This window comes from Pelodiscus sinensis, chromosome Z (assembly GCF_052426305.1).
Source record: "Pelodiscus sinensis isolate ZL-2025 chromosome Z, ASM5242630v1, whole genome shotgun sequence".
NCBI classification, from domain to species: Eukaryota; Metazoa; Chordata; order Testudines; family Trionychidae; genus Pelodiscus; species Pelodiscus sinensis.
The window spans coordinates 32,484,990-32,500,575 of NC_143085.1; the positions used below are offsets into that span (position 1 = coordinate 32,484,990).

Below are 15,586 nucleotides of genomic sequence, written 5' to 3' on the forward strand. Positions count from 1 at the left end.
GAAATCCTCTTCCAGTCCCACCATCCACTGCCCCATTCTAGCCTTCGCTGCTGGCAAAGAGCCACTTAATACCAGCTCTCCTCAAATTCGGACTGAATCTCTGTTTTGTCTGAGCGAGGGGGTTCCCAGCCACTGAACCATTTCAGCTTTGCCATGAATCATTGATAATGCCACTTATTCAACATTTTTTCCCATGGACACAGTGTCTCCATGTGGGGCTAACTAGACTTAGTTCTCCCGATTTCTCGAGGGCTGAATCATCTGGTGTAGGGATGCTTCCTGCGCCGGCCTCTAAGGCACCATCTGTTAGCAGCTTTACAGGGATTACTTCCTTGATGCTCTATTGGGTGCCAATGACTCATGCATCTCATCCCAACCGAAGATGTTAACTCAGATCTCAGTGGAAAAGCCCAGGTCATTGACCAAGGCTGGTAACTGTTGCCAGAAGGAAACGGTTTCTGGTAAAAGTATTAAGGGGTCTCACTGCCTCCGTTTTCTTCCTTAACTAGCTTTGCTCCCCTGGTTTTCAGAATGGCTCATTTAGTTTCAAGATGAAGTAATAATGACACTCCCGTTTTCATACATATGGACCTGTCTAGAATGCCACATTGCTCTGAAAAATGGAAATTGATCTCCGCAGGGTTAGAATCATAGAACTATAGAGCTAGAAGGTCATCAAGTCCAGCCCCCTGCTCTAGGCAGGACCAAGGCTTTGTCAAGCCGAGACTTAAACACCTCTAGGGATGGAGACTCCACTACTTCCCTAGGTAACCCATTCCAGTGCTTCACCACCCTCCTAGTGAAATAGTTTTTCCTAATATCCAACCTGGACCTCTCCCACCACAACTTGAGACCATTGCTCACTGTTCTGCCATCTGCCACTACTGAGAACAGCCTCTCTCCATCCTTTGGAGCCTCCCTTCAGGAAGTTGAAGGCTGCTCTCAAATCCCCCCTCTCTCCTCACTTCTGCAGACTAAACAGACACAAGTCCCTCAGCCTCTCCTCATAGGTCATATGCTCCAGCCCCCTAATCATTTTGGTTGCCCTCCACTGGACCCTCTCCAATGCGTCCACATCCTTTTTGTAGTGGGGGCGGGGGGGCCCAGAACTGGACACAATACTCCAGATGTGGCCTCACCAAAGCCGAAAAAAGGGGAATAATCACATCTCTGGATCTGCTGGCAATGGTCCTCTTAATGCAACCTAATATGCCATTAGCCTTCTTGGCTACAAGGGCACACTGTTGACTTGTATCCAGCTTCTCATCCACTGTAACCCCCAGGTCTTTTTCTGCAGAACTGCTACTTAACTGGTTGGTCCCCAGAAGGGTTTTTCCTCTTGAGTCTGTTTTTTCCTGCCCCCGGGAGAGCATCTAGGTTTCTCCCCAATGTTTAGTCCTACTCATATTAATACAGCTCGATCACACCGAGCTCCTTCAGCCAGCGTCCTCTGACAGACAAGGTCAGGACTGGCTGCTTCAGAGGAAGGTGCAAGAGACCCCTCCTCCTACCACCATGGATGAAGTGATATGCCCCTAGGGAAAGTTTCTTCCTGACCCCTTGTAGAAGCTGGCTCGTGCCCTGAAGCATGAGGATTAGTGGATTGGTGTTCACAACATAGAAACCACCCCACAGAGCTGGTATTAAGTGGCTCCTTGCCAGCAGCAAAGGCTGGAACGGAGCAGGAGATGGTGGGGTAGGAGGAGGCTATTTGCCCTGGTTTTCCCAAGCTGTAGTCGCTCTGTAGGGAGACTCTCCAGGATGGCAGACTGAGCCCAGTAGCTCTCCCTCATCAGTGGAGGCAGGCTTCTGTTGCTTTGGAAGGCCATCCAGTACCCCAGGGCTCCGGAGACACCTGCACTTCTCATTTCTTACCCCTGTTTGATTTAACCCACCTGACTGCTTGATCATGTTCCTTCTGGTCCCTCCCCTTTTTGAGGGTTGACCAATGATGCTGCTATGGTGAGGCTCTCTGGGCCCTGGCCCCTGCCCTTTTACTGAAGTCAGGTTGTCTGGCAGCTCACATGGCCAATTGAACATGTCCAGTGTACTCTGCAGTAGAGAGGTTAAAATGCATTTATGTTTGTAAACGTGTAAATTTTCCAGCGATTCCATGTTTACATGAGGGGGTTGGGAAGGCGGGAGCTGGTGCTTTTGGGAATCTGGCTTAAAAGCAAGCACCAGCTCCTACCTGCCTTCTAACCCCCTGCACTCTGTATCAGAGGCAGCAGGGCGGAGGGGAAGTTGGCTCAGCAAGAGCTGGTATGTGCAGGGAGCTGCTCGAAAACTGGCTCCCCATGTAAATGCACTCCCAGCCTCCCTTCCTCTGCCCCATGTGCTGCTGATCAGGAGCGGCCTGAGGCCGGCTGTAGCAGCTTGCGCCCCAGGCCGGGGGGGCGCGATCAGCGCCTCCGCCTGCACAGCCGTCAATGGCTATGACGTAATAACAGGGCGCCCGGGTGCCCCATGATGTCATCATTGGGCGCCCGGGCCGGCGACACCCTAGGCGACCGCTTAGTCTGCCTAGGCTCACGGGCTGCCCCTGCTGCTGACTCTATGTGCAGTAGCAGCATGGCAGCAGAGGGGAGGGATGGGTGTGCATGTAACCCTTGTGAGTTAACTCATCAGCCCAGGGACATGTTAAGACCCCTACTCTGCATAACTTTCAGAGGATGAAATCTCGGCTGCTCAGTCTAAAAAGATGGCTCCCTCCCTCCCCATGGGGCAGGCCAGCAAAAGCCTTGAGCACCCCATAAACCCAATAAACATGACGAGGATTTAAAAGCTGCCCAGAGCACGAGGCTTAGGAGAATTTCTCCCAGGCAGAGGGAAGAAACGGTTCTTTTAATCACAACTGGGTAGCCCAGCTCCACTCTGCTTTACACCTTCAGAGTTTTCCAGTGCCGTTGCATAGATGTTCCTGTTAGAGGCCAGCACAACAGCCCACAAGGCTGCCAGGGTAGATCGGACCCATGTGCTTTCTCATTAGCTGTTGGAGGAATAGGAAAATGTGAGGCTGTGCTGCTGATGCTGCATGTGGGATTCTGCCAGCTGGGAACTGGCGGAGAGTGTTTTTTGTGGTGCCAGGTCTGGGAGGCCTGAGTTCATCTCCTGTCTGGGTGTCTGGGGCCAAATCCGGGTCTAAACACAATGTTGGCAAGCACAGGGACAAATTAGTGTGCTGCCTAAGATTCACGGGGGAGTTAATCCTTTCCAGTGTAATTAGGAACTTGAATAACGGAACAGGTGTGAGCGGGTGTTGGAAAAACACACAAGCCAAGTTTTTACAAAGTGATATTAAGTGGTGCCCGGCCCCAGGTACCTGAAAGGGGCCTCATAGTGCTTCCAACCCCTTCTTCAGAAGAGCTGCACCAAAGGAGCAATTGGCAAACCCATGTGATGCTGTGTGTTTCTACTGCTGCCTTGGCTGAGAACTAACATGTGCACAGAGAGAGAGCACTCCTGTAACACAGATCAGGAGCCTTTAAGGCAAGGGTGAGGAACCTTTTTTGCATGGGGGGGAGGGGCACTGACCCACAGAAAAATTGGTGGGGGTCTGCACACAAGCGAGAAGCTAAATAAATAAATAAAAAAAACCCCAACCAACCAACCAACCCTTCACGTTCCCTGGGCAGACCAGAGCCCCGGGGAGGGTGGGGGCCTGGCTAGTAGATTTTGAGGGGGAAAAGCCTCCAGGCAGTGCTTTACTGCACCAGCTGGGAGGAGGAGCAGCAGTGACACACAAGGCCCATGGGTCGGATCTGGCTCTGGCTTGCCTGCTCCCAGCCAGCAAAGATCAGGTCTCCGTCCCTCCTACAATGGGGACCAGCCCTGTGGGGGAAGCTTCCAGGGGAAGAGCATGGGGCTGGAGATTGGATCCAGGCAAGCCCCTGGGGCTTTAGGTTCCCCACCCTTGCTTTAAGGTGTTGGGCACTAGCCACTTTGAAAAATCTTGATCATGCCTCTCAAGTATAAAGAGCTGGATCCCATGTTAGATTTTGAAAGTCACCAGGCCCAGCATTCCCCTAGTGCAACGCCACTGACGTCCCACCACAGAGTATTTCTCTTTTTGGCAGCTTGTTTGCAGGATTCTGCCCAGGGAGACCATGAGGCATGCAGACCTTTCATGCTTCCTGAGTGTTCCGTCGTGAGCGGCAGCATCAAAACTGCAGTGTTTCAGACCACAACAGAAGGCCGGGTGGAGCACAAACCTGGAAATGTCAGTGCCTTTTCCACTCGTGTTCTGTGCAGTCTGGCCTATAAATAGGGATTTGAAAAATCAGGCTGATGATTTAGTTCTCCAAGAACGAATGAGACGAAAGGTGGAATGTATGGTAGCGGGGCCATGCAACTTGGCAGCCCTGACATGTGGGAGGAAACCTAGCTGCGTCTGGGAACCATATTGTGCGGTAATGTAGTTTACTTTTGCTGTACTTTCCCATAGTTAGTGTTGATTAAGAAGCAATTGCTTGCACATGTCGATCTTGGAAGGGGTAAACAATGAGGCTCTAACGATCTTCTCCCCATCTAGGAAGGAGCCCAGATCTGCGGCTTACCAAGAGCACTGCTCGTGTTCGAGGTCAGCTGCCTTCAGACTGGTGTCTGTTGTTTTTATCCCATTAGGAGGCTGCAAGGAAGCTGAGTACACCATGTGTCTGAAAGGGCAGTGCTGGGGCCAGATGTTGTGCAATATATTGATGTGATTCCTTGCAGAACTGCTGCCTTGTTTTTGTATCTTGTGCCAGTTATTTGCTTAAGCACAAGCGCCTGGTCTGTGTTTTGGCACAGCCAGACAGTAGAGGTCAAAATGCAATACCAGGGGCTGCCTCGGAAGTTGTTCTGAAGTTTGTCTCCATTTAACTCCAGCCAAAATGGGCTCCTACCGAGGTCAGGAACAGCAGCCAAGATGCAGCACTGCAGAGCAGATGAGAGCTGTAGACTAGCTTAAACCTTCGTCCCTAGAATGTTACTATCCTGGTGCGGAAACAGGACACCGAGCCTCTCCCCTAGTAGGAGCAGGGCTTAGTGCTTTTCCTGCAGGGCACCTCCTGCCCTGTAGGCACCCTCTGTTGCCATGCTGGGCAAGCAGGAGCTGAAAATGCTCAGTGGTATGAAGGATGAGGTCCTGTGTTTGACCGTCTCTGCCTGGGCTCTGTGGTGTTCCTGGTGTGGGGATTCTGGTTTGGGGCACGATCAGTGATTTTTCTCTCTCTCTCTCTCGCCAGTGCTCCAAGCCCAAGCTGCTCACCACCTGCTCTGCTGTCCGAGAAATCCGGAGATGCACCCGCCTCGAGATGCCAGACAACATGAACACTTTTGTACTCAAGGTAAGGCCTGTGGGGATGGACAGTAGCATGCACCACGCAGTTACCCCTGTGGGAGAGCATAATCCGTCTGGCTCTGAGCCCCCTCCAGCAGCAGGGAGCAAATGCTCTCTGAAAGCCACAGCCATCCTGGCACATGCCGCACTCTGCAACCTCCAGCCCTTTCCTGCCAGGGTTACTGTAGCACCTGTGGAGAGGGGAGGGAGACCCGGTGCTTGCGTTTGTTACTTTTCATCTATTTTTCCAACAGCTGCTTCTGTCTGTCTCTTCCCCTTTAAAGGATCCGAGCTCAGACCATCCTGACAGTAGTTGCCAGGCATTGAGATATCAGGGGCATTAGGCAGGGGCTTTCACCTGCACTGCACCTACCAGTGCTTGCTGCCTTTCATACCGCTTGTCACGTCCCCAGCTCTATTCCTGCCAGCACCTAGGGGCCCGGCAGAGGCTCCTTAGCTGGGGTGAGGAGGCTAGAGGCCCTGTCAGTAATGTCCGCTCTGGGGCGCGTACAGGCCCGCGAGCGTGGGCTCTGGCTCTCCTCGAGGAGGCGGCCTTATCATATTCCCAGTGGTGGTGTGTGGGGGGTGCTGTTCCAGCAGCCCTGGGGCCTGCATGCCACGTGTGCTGGCAGAGCAGAGCCTGGCTCCAGCCTCCGCAAGTCAGCAGATGCCTTAGGGCACCTCACAGGCTCTGGGGTCTCCTTCTCCCCTCCCAGCACGTCTGCTGGAGCTCTGTTGCTGTGGGCCAGTCCCTCTTCTGCCCACAGGAGTGCGGGGGAAGTGGGAGCTGCTGGAAGGGGGAGGCCAGGCCCCCAAGCTACGCCCAGGCACCTTGTGAGGCAGCCGGTTGCTCCCACTTGCCCCTGTTCTTGCTGTGGGGGTTAGACTGGGACCAATGCTCCCAGAGGTGTAGGACTGACTTCTGGCCCTGCCTCCCCCTCCCATCTGCTCTGTTCCTCATGCCTCTCTGCTGCCTGGCCTCCTTCTCCCCAAGCAGCCCTCTTCCTCCAGGGACTGGCACATCTTGCCCCATGCCCACAAAAAGCAGAGAGGGCAAGTCGGAGAGTGGGGGCCACTGCAGTTTGGGAGCCGCTGGCTCCAAGAGACACAGCAAGGGATTTATTCTTTGGGTACCTGATTGCAAGGACAAAATTCTGACCAGTCACTGGTGCTGCCCAGACATGGGGCCTAGCAAGGTCTGGCTGGAATAGGAATAGTTCCTCTGGGATATAAGTGGCTAGAACACCCCACCCTGGGAACAGCCTTCTTCCCTGTGTGAGATTCCTTCCTCCAATAGCTTTCCTTCTCCTGCTGCAGAGGCCGGGAATCGTTTACCCTGGAGACCGTGGGAGAGCGGGAGGAAGCAGAATAGCCTGGGGAAGAACAGAAGGGGAACTCCCTGGGTCTGGCAGGAGAGGCTGTGAAGGAAGCGATACTGGAGCTGGTTCTCAGCATCCAAGCGGAAATCCCCATTCCTGCGGTGTGGGCAGTGGAGTCCTGGGTGGGGCAGGGTAGCTGTGTTTCTGGGCCATGCTCCCACGCCACCCAACGCTCGCCTTCTCTCCTGTCTAGGTGAATAACTGCACCGATGTTGTATTCGAGGCCAGGGATGAGCAGCAGCTGAGTTCCTGGACAGCGGCAATCAAAGAATGCCTGACCCGAGGGTAAGGGCCGAGTGAGGACGCTTGAGTGGGCAGCAGCTGGGGGGCCCCTGTTCCAGGTGACACTGGGCACATCTGGCTCTGGGCACTTACGTTCGATGCATGAGATTCCCTCCCGGAGGGAGGCTTTGTCTGGGCACACGTTCCCCACACACAGCTGCCAGGCAGCCTAGGGCTGAAGAGGAGCCCTGGCCAGGTCTTGGAGAAGCAATTTGCCTTCCGCCTGCCCCCCTTGGGCCTCAGGACACAGACCTTTGGCTCTCTTAGCTTCTGGATGGCAGGGCCACGTGGAGTCCCTTTGCATGCACCCGACAGCTCAGCCGAGTCCTGCAGGGCACTCTGGGCTGTTGGCTCCCATTGGAGTCCAAGGGAAGAGGATCAGGCCTGGATTGGTCCAGGCAGAGCTGTGCTCTGGGAATCCGACGTGGAGCTGTCCCACCGCCCAAGCCATGTGCGGCCTGGTGCCGGGGGGGGAGGGAGTCACTGGGTTGGGATTTCCAGACACCCCAAGCAAGGGCTGCGGGGGAGTCGCGGGCAGAGCCTGCAGTTGTGGCTGGTAATGTAGAGCCGGGTGAGTGACCCCTGCCCCCAGGTCAAGCTGCCCACAGTTGTGCCAGCCCTAGGGGCTCCATGTGCCCACATCTGGACTCAAAGAAGAGGCTGCATTGAGAGACAGGGGCTCCAGACTCTTTACCAGGGTGTCGTCTGCCTGGCCTGGCTTCTTCAGCCTGCTGCAGCCCGTGGGGCAAGTGAGACTAGCTTGGTGCCAGGCGACTTCCCACGAGACCGGCCTATGCTCTTTTCTGGGCTCCTGGCTCTGCTGCAAGGGATGGATTCCAAACCCAGGACAAACGGGGCGGGGGGGAGTGGCAGCTTTCTCACAGGAGTTGGAGGGACAGAGCCTCTGGGCAGCCAGTTGAAATCCAGCGCGTCACACCATCATCTGATAACGATGGGGCATCTGCCCAGTGCCTGGCATCTTCCCCCCACACGCCTCCCTGCCATGGGCAATAGAAGATCCAGGGAGTGACCCCCACCCACAATGCACCACACAGCCCTGCACTCCCAGCAAGCGCTGTGGTCCTGCAGAGGTCATGCCCCCGCACCAGCTGCAGAAGGAGGGGCAGGAAGCCTGTGCGAGGGCCCTGATTGTTTCGTGGCTGTCAGCAGCCGTCCCTCTGCCAAGAGGGAAGTGCCAGTGGCAGCTGCGAGTGCGTGTGACTCATGGCCAAGTGAGTGAGGGGTCAGCGCAGGGCGGGACGTTACTGTGGCTGGCAAAGCTGCCCGGCTCAGGGATACCCCCCAGCGAGCGCTGCTGTCAGTGCCTGTCGCGGAGCTGATGTCACTAAAGGTGCTTGTCCATGTCTGAGCCCCCTGCAGGCAGCCCCCACCGCCAGCTGGGGAGGGGTCTCCTGGTTGCTCTGCGCTCCTCACGGGCTCCTCTGCAACTGTGGATTCCCCGGTGCCAGCCGACCTTTCCTGGCAGCCAGCCCTTCCAGCGTGGGACCGGAGCCAGATGTTCTCAACCCCTGCCAGGAGCTGGGCTGGGTGGGGCCTGGGATTCCTCGCCCCCTCACACTACTGCTGGGATGGGGAGTGTTCTGCGAGGGAGGGGGAGCGATGCACTGCGAGTGCTTCTGGTGAGGGAGGCGAAGGGTCAGAGAGCTGGGACTCCCAAGCACAGGGCTGCATCAGCACCAGCTGCTGCCCAGATCAACACCCCTCCCAGCGGGGCTGCCTCGCAGGGGCCCTGGGCACCATCTCCCCTCATAGGCTCCTCCTCCTGCTCTGTTCCCCCGTGGACACAGTCCTCAGGCTGACGGGGCAGTGCCAGCCCTGCTCAGCCAGGACGGGTCTGGTGGTTTGCCAGGCCGGGCTCACGCTGTGGCCTCCCACCAGCCAGAGCCTGGCTGCTGATTGAGAGCTTCATGCTTCGCCTGACCTGACCCCTGCCCGCCAGCTGCCTGGGAAGGGGGCTTTCCAAGTGACTGGCTCCCCTGGGCTAGTGGTGAGCCATGATTGGCCAGATGCAACCTGGCATAACTCGCCTGGGCAGGAACTTGGCCCTAGTCTCAGGCGAGCTGCAGGAAGTTAGCAGGGCCCGTCGGGGAGCCCCAAAGCCCAGGTCATGCTGCCAGGCGCAGTGAACCTGTTGGCCCCTGTTCTCAAAGCACCCGGGAGGGACCTGCTGATGGGATTCCCAAATCCCTGCGTGGCAGGCTAGGCAGAAGGGGGCTGGGCTGTACGGGGCAGGTTGAGGTGGCACTGCTGCCCCTTGGGAGGAAGCGCCGGAAGCCCCGGCTGGCCTGCAGCCCTGGTTATTGCCTGGGTCCTGTGAACAAGGCACTTCCTGTTATTGAAATAGCCTGCGGAGAGTGAGCCAAGCCCTGTTGTGATTTATGGAGTGTGCTCCCCGACTCCTGCGGCGCGCCTCGTTCCCATGGCTTAGGGCCTGCTTCCTGCCTGGCCTTTGGGAAGCCAGCGCGCCTCCATTTGACTCCAGCCTTACTGACGCATCTCAGAGTGCTTCAGCCATTGGCTGTAGGTCCGCCCCCCACCTCCTAAGTCCCGACTGCACGGAGAGCAGCCGCCCCTGCTACCAGGGCTGGGGAGCAAGTGTGCTGCTCTCTGCCCTTGAGAGACGTCAGGCTGGTCCCTGTAACTGTGCTCCGTGGCACTCCGGCGTGTGACGCGAAGCAGTCGGAGGTGCGCTGTGGAGTACAGAATTCAAAATGGCCACCCTTAAAGGGACGACTTTTTTCCCCTCAATAACTTCCCCCCGACCCTTCTTTTCTCTCCTCCTTCCCCCAACCTTTTGTTCTTTTTCTCAACAAAAAATCCTTGGTGTTCCTCATAAAAAAAAAAAATAATGTTTGGTGTTCCTCGGTCTTAAACGCTGCTGTAAGCTAAGCACTTGGGCCTAGGAGAGATTTGGATGCCACCCACCTGATTAGCAAAATACCCGTACTGGCCACAGCTGGCAGCCTGTGTATCTCCTGGTGGTGCATATCCACACATGCCTTGGTGCACATAATAAAATTTATTCTGCACATGGATGGAAAAAATTAGAGGGAATATTGCTGCTAGAGCGCCATGACAATGGTCCCTGAGGGCTTCTCCCTCCCACCCATGTGTTTTGGGGATTCTTGGTGCATTTCCAAGCTAGCCTGCGTCCTTTCCCTCTTCGCACTGTCAACTTTCATTCCTGCTTGCATGGCAGCTGTGCCCAAAGGGAGCAGCACCGCACTCCAGAGCTAGGAAACCAACCCCCACCCCAAGCACGGAGACGGGGCAGGCACAGACGACAGTGTCTGGTCCAAGCTGAAGGTGCTGCTCTGTCTGCTGCAGTGCACAGAGAGGATGCCAGGGCAGCTCCGGAGCTGGCAGCTGAGTCTTGTTAGCCACAGAGTTCAGTATGGTGTTTCTGCCCTGTTCTGCAGGCTGGCAGGGTGCTCAGCTGTGGCCAGGCAACCCACAGTAGGTTCTTCTCACCTCCCTTAAGTTTCCCATCTGCTACCTCACAACACTTGGCACAGATGGGGAAACATAGGCAGGAAGTGGGGCTGCCACCTGTCCACTGCTGGGACGGTGTTTCTGTCAGTAAGGAATAGATTCTGGGTGACCGGTCTCCCTAGCCTATCAGTAAGGGCGAATTAAAATCATGCCTCCTCCTGTGTTTCTGGTGAGGCCTATGACTCTTACCTGAGTTTGCCCCAGATGTGTTGTGTTTTTCCTCTGGCCAGTGGCCCTGTCCCTACAGTAGGTGGTCTTTCTCTCAAGGCAGCTGAGGGAATGTACCTGCACTAGGACCCCGCTGTGCTGCAGTGCTGCCGCGTTTTGAAATATGCTTCCATAGGAATGTTGGGTTTAGTTTTGTTTTTTAACGTGTGAAAAAACACCTGGAATTTCCCGGCATTTTGTGTCCTTGGGAGCCCTGACTTCTGAGCAGTGGCTGAGCTATCACGTTTCCTGCCTGGCACGCTTGCATGAAGGGAGCTCTGTTTTTTGTGTGTGGGGGGGGGGGGAGGGGGGGTGTTTTTTCTGCTCACCCTGGGGCTTTGCTGAGGGGAGTAGCCGGGTCTCCGCCTGGGCTTGGTGGCGGAAGCAGTGACATCCTTCCTGTATCTTCCTGGCAGGTCAGAGGGAGGTGACGCAGAGCTACTCGCGGGCCAGCTCTCTGACATCACCGCCTCGAGCCCCTCCAATGGCAGCACCGACTTCCTTCCCCAAGGTGGGTGTCCTGCGTGGGAGAGTGGGGACACTCACAGGTCCTGGGGCTTCCTTGTCTTCAGGGCAGTGGTGTGGGACACCCGTGGCAAGGAGGAAGCTGCCTTAGTAGTTGCACTTTGCCCCTACGGTGCCCTCCCCTTTCCCACCCTCTTACCAACATGAAGCCAGCCTGCTTGTGGGGTAAAGAGCCTGCTTGGTAGGGGAGCCCTGCACTTGTGGTGGGTTGCATCTCATTTCTGCAAGTCAGGTTCTCCACGGCTTGCCCGGGAACCCACAGCGACCCTCTGAGAGAGCTGGGACAGAACCTGAACGCCTCACGCGGGCCTGGTGCCTCTCCGACCACTCATGCAATTCAGCTTTACAGTGGTTTGAACCTCTTGGGCCAGGTCCTCTGTGCTCCAGAGGGCTGCTGCTGCTGCCGTGGCAACAGTGCATTTTGTGTACAGAGGCCTGGCCAGAAATGCAGGGCTGCTCTTGTGCTCCCCCCAGCAACACCCAAACTAGGCTGACGGACTGTGGGGATGATCGGCGCCTTTCAAGGTCCCAGCCAAAAATCACAGCCTCTGACCGACTGTGCTCTGAGCCGCGTGGCTCTCGGAGCGACAGGTCAGACAAGGGAGCGGGAGGGGAAACAGGCCCAGGTGGGAAGCAGCTCACCCAGTGTCACCCCAGCAGCGCAGTGGGAATAAAATCCAGGTGTGAGGGAGGAGTCCCAGGCCAGAGCCAAATAAGGAGGCAACTGCTGAGGTGTGTTAACTGCCTGCTTGTTAGAACCACGGCTAGGCGGGCGTGTTCCTGTTTGCCCTGTGGAAAGGGGCCAGTGTGGGATTACTGCTTTTCCACCATGCACCAATTCCCTGAATTCATCCCCAGCCCACAGTGCGTTCTGGGGTTGCAGGGAAGCCAGATCAGAGCCCACTTTGGGCTGCACTGGCTGGGCCAGCAGCTTAGACTGGCTCTCTGAGAAAGTGGCAGCTTTGTAGCTCGCTGGATGTTAGGGGTTCGCTGCAGGAACAGAGGGGAGTTCTCTGCCTGTGACCAGGTACTCGAGGGTCCATAGGCTCCCTTCGGGCTGTAAGCGCTACAACCAGAGCAACCTGTGTAAACAACAGCCCCAGTTGGTGCTGCGCCAGTCATCAAATAGCAGCTGGGCTATTTGCACACTGAAAGCCAGGCACACTGACCTCTGCCTGAGGGAAATGCAGATCGCTCTGGGGGCATGTGCCCCAAGCAGCAGGTGCCCGGTGGCTATGGAAGGTAAAAGTTTTCCCAGGGGAGCTGATCTGTGCTGCGGGCTCTGAATCCCCTGCTCAGCATGTCGTTACCCCCAGTGGAGTTCTCGGTAAGTCAAAGGCTCAAGCCACCCCACACCACCTAATCCTTGGATGGCCCCATTGGCATTTGAAAGGCCCCAGTTCCGGTACTGTCACAGACCCCCAAGCTCCTCAGCCAACAGGCCCAAGGAGGCCTTGCCAAAGACTAACCGAGCAAGGGGGAGCGCTTGGACCGTGACCAGCCTGCAGGGGTCCCAGGGTTCCCAGACCCACGATATTGCTGGAATGAAAGGGTGGGCGGTGCTGATCACCAGGAAGTATCTGGTGCTGGAGCCCTGGGGAAGCTGTCCAAGGGCCTGTTGTCAGGCACTCCTGCTGTCAGGTGCTTGCATGGCCAGGAAACTGGTTGGTGAGGGCTTGCAACGCTTCGGCTCCTCTAGGCCCATGGCAGGACTGTCCTGCTGCTGCTGCCCCTGCTGGTGGCTATGGGCGGGGAGCGGGCCCCCAAAGCATTCCAACCCCACTCCCTCTGCTCCAGCCCAGGCCTCCTAAAGCGAATGAGGAATAATCAGCCCAGGGCAGCAGTGGGAGAGAATTACACAGCTCCTCGGGCAGGTAGAACTGCGGATCTGGGGCTCGATCCTGTGAGGGACACAGCACCCTTCAGCGCCCCTGGCTCTCGGAGGGAGCTGAGCACCCTTGGGGCCCTGGAGAGCAGGGTTCTGTGAGCATCCTGCTCTGCTCACCTGACCCTGTCAGACCTGTGCTCCCAACATGCTGCCAAGAAACAGCTTATCAGACAAACGCCAGCCCAGCGGCTTCTCTCCGCGGAGGCAGCTGAGCCAGGAGGGGCCCGTTAGCTCTCCTCTTTTGCCACCTTTCCAGCCCAAAGGTTAAATGGGAACTACGTCCGTCAGCACCGTTGTGAAGCTGATGGCCGCCGCTTCGGGCGGCAAGCGGAGGGAGAGTTTGGGGTTCTCTCCTCCTCCAGCCGGGAAAATTAGGCTGCGGCCAGCGTTCAGTGAAAAGAGGAACGGGGGTGGCCTGGCTGGCAGGTTGAGTTGACAGGAAACAAGGGTTTTGCTGATAGTGTCAGCGCTGAGTTTCAGTATCTCACAGCTCCCACCGTGCTGCGGGCAAATGCCAGCACCACAAGGCCAAGGACCTGGAGTCAATCAGGTTTCTGGTGGAAAGCAGAAGTGGCCAGTGACTGATTCAAAGCCAAACTGGGCAGCGTGCCGGAGGGAGCCTTTCGCACGGCAAGGGGGAGGACAGTGCAGTCCCACTGGTTCTCTCACGGGGGCCTGTGATACACAGTGATGGTGGGAGAGGTCAGCTAAGGAAGGATTCTGCTTTGTTGTGGCGAGGGGGCTGAGGCAAACCTGGGCCTAGCACCACACACAGAGCCTGGGCTTCAGGGCCGCTCGTGTTCCCATGGACACCTGTGGTGGGGAGTGTCTGTCTGGCTCGTGATGGTTTATTGGCTTCAAGTCCTGCTTGAATTGTCAGGTGCTTTCCAGAGAGCAACACAGCAGGAGTCCTGCTCCACAGAGGGGGATTTCAAGGTGCGCTACTCCCACTCGGGGGGAGCTGTGCGGCCGACCGGAGAATGGCTCCGCAGGGGCCACGGGTTCCGTGTGAGGCTTTTCCAGAACTCTGCCATGGCTGCCATAGCAGCTCAGTCCTCCTCAGGGTTTGGCTTATGGGATGCAGAGCATCTTCTTCCCTGGGCCTGTCTCCACGGCTCTGGCTCTAATGGTGTTCTTCCTCCTCAGGGGCTACACATTGTGGGCAGCCGGAACCATCCTGCCAGAAAACCGACCAGTTTCTCTCATCCTACCCCTGGTTCCACGGTCCCATTTCGCGTGTCAAAGCCGCCCAGCTTGTTCAGCTGCAAGGGGTGGAAGGCCACGGGGTTTTCCTCGTGCGACAGAGCGAAACTCGCAGGGGTGAATACGTCCTCACCTTCAATTTCCAAGGAAGAGCGAAGGTACGGCCTGTGCAGCTGGGGGCTGCAGCCAGCCCTGCTTTTCTGCTCAGGGTTTCCTCCCTCTGGTTGACATAAGACAAGCACCCCACCCCCCACATGCAGACTGCTCACATTCCCTAGCCTGGCTGTGTCTGACTAACACCCCAGCCCGTGCTCTGGGAGCCGAGTGCCAAGGCCCAAAGGGTAATTTACAAGCCTCTTCTGAGCTCCAGTGTTCGGTCTTTGGCAGCCCATGTTCCTCGCAGAAGGCTCTGAACAGAGGAACAGGCCTGCCTGTGGAAACCTTCCCCATGAGGCGCTGGCTCGGAGCCCCTGGGGAAATATGGTATTGGCTGTGCCTGCCCCTCGTGGCAGGACTCTGTCTCGTCCCTTGCTGCAAACCCGGTAAAAGACCAGGCTGGTCTGACTCATGCCTTGGTTGAGGGATGGACAGCACTTGCCAACCGGTTGTGTGTGGCCCAGGGAGTGGCTCAGTTCTGTTGCCTGCAGGCCCGGTTGCCTTACCGTCGGACACTGGCCTGTGGCTTTATCCTGCTGCCATGGCCCGAGCCCGGCTTGTGGTGTTTCTTGGCACTGTCTTCTCAGAAGGGCGTTTTGCAGCAGGAATGCGAGCAAGACCTTACCCAACCAGCCCCTCCGCCTCCGAGCTCACTGCCACCACTTCCTCCCTCTCACCCCACCCCGAGCGATCGAGCAGCTTTGAGAGACTCCCCCTCTCCCTTGCAGCACCTGCGGCTCTCGCTGACCGAGCGGGGGCAGTGTCGTGTGCAGCACCTGCGCTTCTCCTCCATCGTGGACATGCTGCACCACTTCCAACGGTACCCCATCCCCCTGGAGTGCGGCGCTGCCTGCGACGTCAAGCTCGCCAGCTACGTGGTAGTCATCCCGCCCACCCAAGGTATGACGGGGGAGGGTTAACGTGCTCACGTGCCAGAAGGAAAAACTTGTCTCCCCACTGGAGAGTGACTCCTGCCCTGTCCCTAGGCCCAGCTACGGTTGGCAGGCCTTCCTAGGCCAGCTGCTGCACTCCCTGCTTTGAGAGCCAGCCACCGGGGTCGGCTGGCTGGCTGGCATCTCTCTCCTGCCTCTTGAATGGGCTGTTCAGTTAATG

General features: G+C 57.0%; 1 protein-coding gene across 2 annotated transcripts in view; it reads left to right on the forward strand.

The window, feature by feature from the left end:
* Positions 1-15,586, forward strand: part of SH2B3 (SH2B adaptor protein 3) — a 118,252-nt gene that overhangs the window by 92,811 nt on the left and 9,855 nt on the right. For both annotated transcript variants that reach the window (XR_016348365.1, XM_075898736.2), the window contains exons 3-7: positions 5,226-5,327; positions 6,893-6,984; positions 11,118-11,212; positions 14,261-14,475; positions 15,202-15,373. Coding sequence is in view for 1 of the 2 variants with exons in the window: in XM_075898736.2 (XP_075754851.1) it covers positions 5,226-5,327; positions 6,893-6,984; positions 11,118-11,212; positions 14,261-14,475; positions 15,202-15,373 (676 nt within the window). In the remaining variant the exon portion in view is untranslated. The remainder of the gene's footprint in view (positions 1-5,225; positions 5,328-6,892; positions 6,985-11,117; positions 11,213-14,260; positions 14,476-15,201; positions 15,374-15,586) is intronic.